A 10,832-nucleotide genomic window follows, 5' to 3' on the forward strand; every position below is an offset into this window, starting at 1 on the left:
AAATTATGATTTTCCTGACAAACACCCTCAAAAACAACGGCTGCTCTGAAGGACTGATAAGGGAATCGTTAAGCACAAAGGCTATTCATATCGGTGGATTGAATCATTTATTAACGATATTGAAAAAGAACCGGTTCACAGTACCCGACCCTTGTCCTGGGTGAGAGGGATCGGCCACTATCTTCCCTGCTCGCCTGAGGGCCCTGGAGGTGTACAGGTCCTGTAGGGATGGCAGACTGCAGTTGATCACCTTCTCTACTGTGTGGATGATACACTGCAGTCTGCTCCTGTCCTTAGGAGTGGCAGCAGCATACCAGACGGTGATGGAGGAGGAGATGATGGACTTGATGTCAGTGTAGAAGTTCACCATCATTGTTTTTGGCAGCTTGAACTTCATCAGCTGCCACAGAAAGTACATCCAAAGTAGATCATACAAAGACATGAAATCTCAACTTGAGTTTGACATAATGTATCGGAGACAAACTGGAGAAGCACCAACCTGAACATGTGCACAGTCTCTCCCGTCATAGAAACTGATCAGTCGTCATGGCAGTGTGAGGCTCAGATGTTTTAATGCACTTTGAATGATTTCAATTCTTCATTATGTGATTTCAGACTCTGGCGAAGTTCCATCTTTATACATTCTTTGATGCTCTTCAGAAAACTGAAACCTTTTACGTGTCAATATTGCTGTATTTTCTCGAGTTTTTTTTTTTTACTAGTTTGGGAGGTGTTGCTGTGGAACAACCGACCAGCTCTTCACTTTCACAAGGATCCTGGAGGGGGCCTGGGAATATATGCCCATCCAATTTACATGTGTTTTGTGGACTTGGAGAAGGCATATGATCAGGTACCCTGGGAGATACGTTACCGCAGGTCGTTCCTCCCTGCTGCTGTCAGGCTGTACAATAACCCTGTGAAATAACCACATGCAATAATATGTCCACAAATCACGTGCAATAACAACTTGGTTACAATTCCAGCACTAGTGTCACCTTATCACATCTAAACGCCACATATTGTAAATAAGATGCTCCTATTTTTTAATTCCAATCATGTTTATATATGCATATACATATTTTATTTATACCTCATTTTCTTATTTTATTGTATTGTTACAAGTATTATTATTATTGCTTATCTTTGCACATGCTGTTTGATGCACATGTTTTTCTACTCACACTCATCTTGTGTGTTTATTAAGAGCTGATGTAACGTGAATTTCTCCACTGTGAGATCAATAAAGTCTTACTGCGGCAGTATGGAGTGAGGGGGTCCCTTCTCAGGGCCATCCAATCTCTGCACTCACAATTATGCCTCACATTTACGCCAATGTCAGGTTGCTGCCATACAAGGTGCCCACTACACACTGGGAGCAACTAGGGGATTAAGGACCTTGCCCAAGGGCCCTTAGTGATTTTCTGGTCAGGTTGAGATTTGAACCGAGGATATGCTGGTCTCAAGCCCAACGCTTAACCACTCGACCATCACCTCCAAAGGTCAGTAATTAACAAGAAGAACTGTGAGGTCGGAGCGGGAGGCCAAGGAGAGTGCGGCGAAGAGGGAGCAGGAGGCCGAGGAGAGAGCAGCAGAGGGAGTGGGAGGCCGAGGGGAGAGTGGCGAAGAGGGAGCGGGAGGCCGAGGGGAGAGCGGCGAAGAGGGAGCGGGAGGCTGAGGGGAGAGTGGCAAAGGGGGCGCGAGGCCGAGGGGAGAGCGGCAAAGGGGGCGCGAGGCCGAGGGGAGAGCGGCAAAGGGGGCGCGAGGCCGAGGGGAGAGCGGCAAAGGGGGCGCGAGGCCGAGGGGAGAGCGGCAAAGGGGGAGCGGGAGGCCGAGGAGAGAGCGGCAAAGGGGGCAGGAGGCCGAGGGGAGAGCGGCGAAGAGGGAGCGGGAGGCTGAGGGGAGAGCGGTGAAGAGGGAGCGGGAGGCCGAGGAGAGAGCAGAAAGCACAGTTACTGTGTAAACGGGTTGCTAATGGTGAAACAAAGTCCTGTTATGGACACGTTTTCTCTGATGGTGGTACTCAGCTCCAATAAAAATGAGGCACTGCAGCTAATTGAGCTCAAGCAACTTTTTCCCAAAAGGAATGCAGCTGATTCTGTTTGTGGGCAACAAGTGGTGACTCTTTAAACGGCGCGTTAACACTGAACGTCTCCAGACACAAAAATAAACAAGGCAACATCATATTCATTCATAAATGAGGACGAAAGAACGGCGGTGACTTTGGCTTGTTGCTCATCATTGAAATAGTGCAATGTTCTGTGACTGTGTGCCCGTTTCTCCAGAGTATAAGTCACACCTATTTTCTATATGATCAGACTTTCTACATATTATTGAGATTACATTTTTTTTAATTTATTTTATTTTGTTTAATGCCTTGTTTGATTCCTTACTACTTTGATATAGTTATTATTACTATTATTATTATGAAAAACGAATGTATGTTTTTTTTTTTTTTTTTTTTGATATATAAGTCACAGGACCTCCCAAACTACTCACTCACTCATCTTCAACTGCTTATCCAGGATCGGGTCGTGGGGCAACAGCTCCAGCAGGGGACTTCCCTTTCCTGGGACACATTAACCACCTAATCACCTAACCTATAATCTCTACACCTAGTCCTGGGTCTTCCCCAGTGTTTCCTCCCAGATGGATGTGCCTGGGAGGGAGGTGTTCCAGGGGACATCCTTACCAGATGCCATGAACCACCTCGAACCAACACGAAGGAGTAGCGGCTCTACTCCAAGCTCCCCACAGATGAACGTCTTACCTTATCTTTAAGAGAGACACCAGCCAACCTCCTGAGGAAGCCCATTTTGGCTGCTTGTACCCACAGTCGAGTTCTTTCTTTCTTTATTGTTTATTTGATGAGGACAATGCAAATTAATGAACACTTTGTACATTTTCATGCCTTAGTGTAAATATGCCAGATTTAGCTAAAAGCTACTTTCCGTCTGTAGTCCTCAGACACACAATAACAAACAGTAACAATAAATAAGTTATAACAAAACAGGAGATTATGTACAGTACATCTCACCTGTGTTGACAAGTTCGATTGTTTTTGAGCCATTTTTAAGCTCATTTTTAAAAGCACTCAGGGTGGGACTGTGTCGTATCCTTGTTTGAAGGCTGTTCCAGTTCGTCCAACCCTTCACAGAGATGGTGTTTTGTCTTGTGGCAGTTCGTCTGAGGGGCACCTCACAGTCCCCTCGAGAAGCAGACCGAGTCCTGAGGTTAGGATCTCTATGTCTAATAAATTCCTCCAGAGGAGGAGGGGCTAGGCCATGGAGTCATGACCCAACCCTCATGACCATACGTGAGAGTAGGAACAAAGATTGACCAGTAGATCAAGAGATCTGTTTTCATCACAACAGTACGGCAGAGCAAATGCAACACCGCCCCTGCTGCACCGATTCTTCAGCCAATCTCACGCTCCACTGTCGCTCGTGAACAAGACCCCGAGGTACTTGAACTCCTTCACTTAGGGCAAGGCCTCATTCCCTACCTGGAGTAGACAATCCATTGGTTTCCTGCTGAGAACATGACCTCAGATTTAGAGGTGCTGATCCTAAAGTGCTTTGAGCGTCTGATGCAGATGGAAAAGCACGATATGAATGCAGTCCGTTTACCTTTTCATCCACCAGTTTTGTTCCTGCTCTATTTTTTTAAGCCCATTTGAATTTTTCTTCCTCTCTGATCTGTCTTTCCGCCATGTCGTCTTTCTGTGTCCATTGCAGTTTATCTCTTTTAAATAGATTCATTTCCATTCAGTGTGATCTTTAATCTTCCTCTGGTCTCGTTTTCTTTTTCATCAGTCAGGATGTGGAGCAGTGAAGTGGTTTCACCAGCTCAGCTTCAGAACTTTTTCTAATTGGAGGTTTTAGTCGTTGCTGATTTCAGACTTTTTTTTCTCGACCACAACACCCCCCCCCCCCCCCCCCCCCCCCAAGCTAAGCTTGTACAAATATGTTGAGGATGCATTTACACCCAACCCCCCCTTTCCCTTGTCAACCCCCTCCCTCGTCCTCTCCTCCCTCACACTCAGCGTTTTTCTCGCTGTGGGTGTGATGTCTCAGCTGTAACACTAATCAGCTCTGGAGACATCAGCATTCTTTCAGCCCCCCTGTCCCTCCTCCTCTCCTCCCCTTCTTTATATTTGACTTGGCTGCTTCTCGCTCTGTCTTCCTTGATGTCCCTGTGTCCCATCGTTTTCTCCTGTGTGTCGTCAGCGTTCTTTGGCTTCCTTCATGAAATTCCAGCCTGCCGCAGCACAAAAACTCTCCATTACTGACCAGACTGCTGCAAAGCATTATGGGAAGGACACCACAGGCACCATGTCTGTGCACGTTCAAGATGAATGACAAAGGTTTTGCCCAGCAGATGATTCTTAACCTGGACGACACACACAGAGAGAGACGACATACACACAGACAGACAGAGAGAGACACAGAGAGACAGACAGACACAGAGACAGACACAGAGAGAGACAACATACACACAGACAGACAGACTTTTGATTTTGAATGAATGATTTTTATTAAGCACACAGACAAAATCTCTCATTTACAAAACAAGTCAAGAGAAATCAAAAGACAGATACAAAGACAGACAGACACACACACAGACAGACAGACACATACAAAGACAGACAGACAGACACACACAAAGACAGACAGACAGACACACACAGACAGACAGACACACACACAGAGACAGACACATACAAAGACAGACAGACTTTTGATTTTGAATGAATGATTTTATTCAGCACACAGACAAAATGTCTCATTTACAAAACAAGTCAAGAGAAAACAAAAGACAGACAGACACACAGAGACAGACAGACACAGTGAAACTCGTCAGAACAAACCTGTAAAAATAAAACCAGAAAAACAAAAACAATCACATCAACCAGAATCTGAGAAGCGAAACAGAAATGTAAGTTTTTATTACAGGGTCACGACCCTGCTGCTGGAAGCAGGGGCGTAGCACCAAATTCTGGGCCCTAGGTATGAGCCATATTGAAGGCCCACCCGTTATGTTCTTTTTTATTAATGCAAACACCAAATTTCTAATGCGTAGTCAAACCAGGTCTAAATCATGTATACCTTAGATAACACCAGGGAGAACCCTTTTTAAAGTTGGGGAGTAATATTGAGTAACTCAATATTGCTGGCTTTCAAGCTCACCTCTCTTTTCAAAGAATTTGGTTAGCAGCTGATTTCACTCATTTAGTTTTCTTTCTGTCCTTTTTTCTCTTCTTTTTTTGAAATCCAGACTTTTTTAGGAAAGACATACTTTATTTCAGCCTAAACATTAGGGCTTATTAAAAAGTTATGATGTTATATTCTGGTCAAAAACATACCTGGAGTAGTGTTTAGTTTTATTTTGCACATACATACATCACCGACACACCACAGAGAGATTTCCATCAGGTTTAGATGCCGACAGCAACTATCTCAACCACTTACAACATATTACAGCAAGAGTCCACAAAAGTATTTTAAAGGCCTGACGAAAGTGTAATATGTGATCTTTAATAAGATAGTTTCATGAAAAAAGCCAAATGTGCAGTTTATTGCATTTTATTTTTTCTTGTGTAAAAACACAGATTAGATGTGGTTTGACCAAAACAAATTGTCATTAAACTTAATAAAACAGGGATGAAGTGGAGGTTTAAGAGTCACTCTGTGTTCACAGGAAACACTTATTTCTATATTTATTTATGTTCATTGTTAGTTGGTTTAATCTTTTCTGTTTTGTTTTAGCAGATTCTTTTTGTCCGTTTCTCTAAAACTGTATTGTGGCATTATTAGTGATTATTACTGTTATTGTTGTTGTTTCTATTATTATTATTGATATATAAATACAAATAAATGAATAAAATATTACAATTTGTAATACAATCGACTCTTACGACAACAAACGCTGAGCCATGAATTATACAGAAAACAAATGTGCTGGCAGCTACAACAGCATAATGCTAACTTTAAAGTTGAAAACACCATGGACTTGCTACTGTGTTAGCATTGGTCCTGTTTTTAAGTTATAAAATACATCTATCAACTGTTTCAGAAGACCATAACAGGTCAGATTAACATAAAAAGGTAAATGTTACTCACAGACATATTCTCTTTGGGGTTTTAGTGAGGAAAAATTAAGATTAAGTGAAACAAAGCACCAGATCGAAGCACTGCTTCAATCTGCGAATCACTGCTTTGATTGGTTCAAGGTTCAAAGCAAAGCCGTGCTGCAGAAACGGTTGATTTATATGGATGAAACAAAACATTTGTGGTAAAACAAAGTTATTTAACAACTAACTGATGACTAAATTAGTTGACAACTATTTTAATAATCGATTAAACACCTCTTTCTGTCAGATCACCTTTGGGATGTGTGTGTGTGTGTGGGGGGGGGGGGGGGCTGGACTAAACCATTGTACAACTGTGCAGGGGTGGAAGGGCCCTCAGAGATCTTTCAGTATTATTGTTAGAGCAGAATTATGTTTTGCAACATTTATACATTCATTCTAATTATATTCTTTTACAACATGAATTGGATGGACATTAATAACATGCAACACAAAATGTATTTAATGGCAGTTTTTGTGGAGCTCCCCCATGCGAGGTCACGACCCTGCTGCTGGATGTCACCCACTCTGCATGTTGACCTGGTGCATTCAGGATTGATTAGTCAGGGCTGGTGGGTCCTGGCATTTGATTGGTTGAGATCTGTAATCAGCAATTTTGTCAGCTGACCTTCTGACTCAGCAAAAATCAGACAGCCAAAGCGTGTTTGGTGACCTGCAGATGACCCTTGGAAGGTTGAGTTCACCGTCACATTAGCCACGCCCTTTTTGACAAAAAGTGACAGTTGACAGCAAAGGTTTGGGCAGGGGGAGTCGTGGGTCAGAATCTGCTGAGTCATGACCTTTATTGAACACGTGGGTCTGTGGAGCTGAAGAACATCTGTCCCTGTGGCCACTTTTTGACAAATGATGGACTTTGGGTCCCTTAAACTGGATCACTTGACTTTCACTCAGTTTGATGAAGATTCTGCGTTCACACCCTGACAGTCACACTGGACCGAGTGCCTCTCCACTGCTCGGGGTCGACTCGGGGTCTGGTGTGTTTAATGAGATCTTGATTGTTCTTGTTTCAGACTCTTTGCTAACATGTGGTTTTTTGTCAGTGTCAGGTTCAGAAGAGCAGCGCTCTTGTGGCATGACGACAGCGAACAAAGGACATAAAGCCTTGAAGGTAAGACAGGTTCATTTCAAGGTCACGTGACGTCTCATGAGCTTCACATGGTCCACATGATGCCCTCGGTCCCTGAATTCCAGCATGGAAACAAGATAAGAGAAATTGAAGACCAGAGTCCTGCTGTCATCTGGAGACAGACGTCCTCACACTGTCGTATGCTGTGGACAGTGTGAAGCCCTCCAAGACATTTTTGGGATTTATAAATAAATTGAAATTTAATGAAAAGGACAGATGTGCTGAAGATGAAGATCTTCACACAGTGACCTCCAGAAGGTCAGTGGACAGAGAGGAAGGAGTGAAGAAAGCGGCAAACCATTTTAATATCCTCTTTAATAAAACCAGCTGAAGTTTGAAATGATTCATGCAAGCGGTAAAAAGAGACGACAGAGATGCAGCATCCAGAAAGTCTTCACTTAATCCACATTTTATGTTACAGCCTTATTCCAAAATAGATGACATCGCCCCCCCCCCCCCCCCAAAAAAAAAAACTTCTACACAAAGTACCCCATAATGCTGTTTTGTTTTGTTTTGTTGGGTTTTTTTGCAAATTTATTAAAACTAAAAAAAAAAGAAATCATGTGTACATAATTATTCACAGTCTTTTCCATGAAGCTCGAAATTGAGCTCAGGTGCCTCCTGTTTCCACTGATCATCCTTGAGATGTTTCTACAGCTTAATTGGAGTCCACCTGGGGTAAATTCAGTTGATTGGACATGATTTGGAAAGACACACACCTGTCTACATATAAGGTCCCACAGTTGACAGTCAGAGCACAAACCAAGCATGAAGTCAAAGGAATTGTCTGTAGACCTCTGAGACAGGATTGTCTGGAGGCACAAATCTGGGGAAGGGAACAGAAACATTTCTGCTGTTTTGAAGGTCCCAGTGAGCACAGTGACCTCCATCATCTGTAAATGGAAGAAGTTTAGATCCACCAGGACTCTTCCTAGAGCTGGACATCCGTCTAAACTGAGCAATCAGGGGAGAAGGACCTTAGTCAGGGAGGTGACCAAGAACCTGATGGTCACTCTGTCAGAGCTCCAGCATTCCTCTGTGGAGAGAGGAGAACCTTCCAGAAGGACAACCATCTCTGCAGCAATCCACCAATCAGGCCTGTATGTTGAAGTGTCCAGACAGAAGCCACTCCTTAGTAAAAGGCACATGGCAGTCCACCTGGAGTTTGACAAAAAGCACCTGAAGGACTCTCAGACCAGGAGAAACAAAATTCTCTGGTCTGATGAGACAAAGATTGAACTCTTTGGCCTCACGTTTGGAGGAAACCAGGCACCATCCCTACAGTGAAGCATGGTGGTGGCAGCATCATGCTGTGGGGATGTTTTTCAGCAGCAGGAACTGGGAGACTAGTCAGGATTGAGTGAAACATAAATGCAGCAATGTACAGAGTCATCCTGGATGGAAACCTGCTCCAGAGCGCTCTTGACTGGGGCAACGGTTCATCTTTCAGCAGGACAATGACCCTAAACACACAGCCAAGATATCAAAGGAGTGTCTTCAGGACAACTCTGTGAATGTCCTTGAGTGGCCCAGCCAGAACCCAGACCTGAAACCAACTAAACATCTCTGTAGAGATCTGAAAATGTCTGTGTACCGACGCTCCCCATCCAACCTGATGGAGCTTGAGAGGTGCTGCAAAGAGGAATGGACCAAACTGCCCAAAGATAGGTGCACCAAGCTTGTTACATCATATTCAAGAAGACTTGAGGCTGGAATTGCTGCCAAAGTTGCATCAACAAAAGTATTGAACAAAGGATGTGAATACTTATGGACATGGGATTTCTTACTTTATTTTTAATAGGTTTGCACACATTTCAAAAAACCTTTTTCATGTTGTCATTATGGGGTGTTGTGAGTAGAATGTTGAGGGGAAAAAATGAATTTACTCCATTTTGGAATAAGACTGTAAGATAACAAAAGGTGGAAAAAGTGACTTACTGGATGGTCTGTGTGTCTGAATGAACCAGACCACAAGTTTTATATCTGGAATTAAAGAAGAAAATCAGAAAATCGTGTGACCTGCTGACCTCTTTTTCATTTTTGGAACACAGAGTTAACCTGTATTTAGAGAATGCAGAGCACAGGAAGGAACTTAAGGCTTCCTGAGATCTGGATGAGAACAGGATGTTTGTCTTTTTTATTTGTTAACCATTAAACTAAGTCTGATTTCATATGGACAGGAAGTGCAGTGAGACACGTGTTTGATATGATCAGATTTTTTACACAACAGCAGAAGATCCATATTTCTAATTTCATGCTTTTCTGTCTTCATGATGGTTTTGATGCATAAATGTTTCTGCATCTGTGTCTCTGTCACCATGTGCAGGTGAAGCGTGAGCCAGGAGAGAATGGCACCAGCCTGACTGACGACGAGCTGGTGACCATGTCAGTGCGGGAGTTGAACCAGCATCTCCGAGGTCTCTCCAAAGAAGAGATCCTGCAGCTGAAACAGCGCCGTCGCACCCTGAAGAACCGAGGCTATGCCGCCAGCTGCCGGGTGAAGCGGGTCATCCAGAAGGAGGAACTGGAAAAGCAGAAGGCCCAGCTGCAGCAGGAAGTGGACAAACTGGCCAATGAGAATGCGTCGATGCGCTTGGAACTGGACGATCTGAGGTCGAAGTACAAGGCGTTGCAGACTTTTGCACAGACTGTAGCACGCAGCCCCAGCATGGGACTCGGCGTCAGGGCTGGCGGCGGGAGCGGAGGGGGTGGGGTGGCATCGTCAGTCATCGGTCCGCTCATACCGGGAAAGGTGGCGACGGCGACCAGCGTGATTAGGATAGTCAAGTCAAAAACAGAGGCACAGTCGTGAGTGAGCGTAGCGGCTGCTTCGCTTGTCCGCCTGCACCAATCAGTGCAGGTGACAGAAGGATTAAAGCTGAGCCAGAGACAAACTCGTGATGTACAGGGTTCCTCCAGTTACAGAGAACCTCCAGAAGGTTCCTCCATCCACACAAAATCTGTAAAAACTTCCACCAGTCACAGAGAACATCCAGAAGGTTCCTCCAGCTACAGAAAACCTATAAAATGTTCCTCCACTTAGAGAAAACCTGCAAAATGTTCGTCTAGTCACAGAAAACCTGCATAAAGATTCTCCAGTTACAGTAAACCAGCAAAATGTTCCTCCGGTCACAGAAAACCTATAAAATGTTCCTCCAGTCACAGAAAACCAGCAAAATGTTCCTCCTGTTACAGAAAACCTGCAAAAAGTTTCTCCAGTTACAGAAAACCAGCAAAATGTTCCTCCAGTCACAGAAAACTTATAAAATGTTCCTCCTGTTACAGAAAACCTGTAAAAAGTTTCTCCAGTTACAGAAAACGTGCAAAATGTTCCTCCGGTCACAGAAAACCTAGAAAATGTTCCTCCTTCCATCCATCCATCCATCCGTTTTCTTCCGCTTTATCCGGAGACAGGTTGCGGGGGCACCAGCTCAAGCAAAGCCACCCAGACCTCCCGATCCACACACACCTCCCCCAGCTCCTCCGGGGGAACCCCAAGGTGTTCCCAAGCCAGCCGAGAGATGTAGTCCCTCCAGCGTGTCCTGGGTCTTCCCCGGG

General features: G+C 44.2%; 1 protein-coding gene across 1 annotated transcript; it reads left to right on the plus strand.

Annotated features, from left to right (window-relative positions):
* The first annotated feature begins 7,154 nt into the window (after positions 1-7,154).
* LOC117526357 (transcription factor MafG-like) lies at positions 7,155-10,118 on the plus strand. Its single transcript, XM_034188424.1, has 2 exons — positions 7,155-7,256; positions 9,601-10,118. Exons 1-2 carry the CDS (start codon positions 7,221-7,223, stop codon positions 10,084-10,086), a joined length of 522 nt encoding a protein of 173 aa, XP_034044315.1. The 5' UTR covers positions 7,155-7,220; the 3' UTR covers positions 10,087-10,118.
* Positions 10,119-10,832: the final 714 nt, after the last annotated feature.

The sequence above is a fragment of the Thalassophryne amazonica genome, chromosome 15 (assembly GCF_902500255.1).
Source record: "Thalassophryne amazonica chromosome 15, fThaAma1.1, whole genome shotgun sequence".
NCBI lineage: Eukaryota > Metazoa > Chordata > Actinopteri > Batrachoidiformes > Batrachoididae > Thalassophryne > Thalassophryne amazonica.

Bases quoted from the DNA above. Each gene is read 5' to 3' on its own strand.
- LOC117526357 (XM_034188424.1), top strand. From the start codon at position 7,221: ATGACGACAGCGAACAAAGGACATAAAGCCTTGAAG. The intron at 7,257-9,600 runs GTAAGACAGGTT...CACCATGTGCAG, and splicing joins AAGGACATAAAGCCTTGAAG to GTGAAGCGTGAGCCAGGAGA.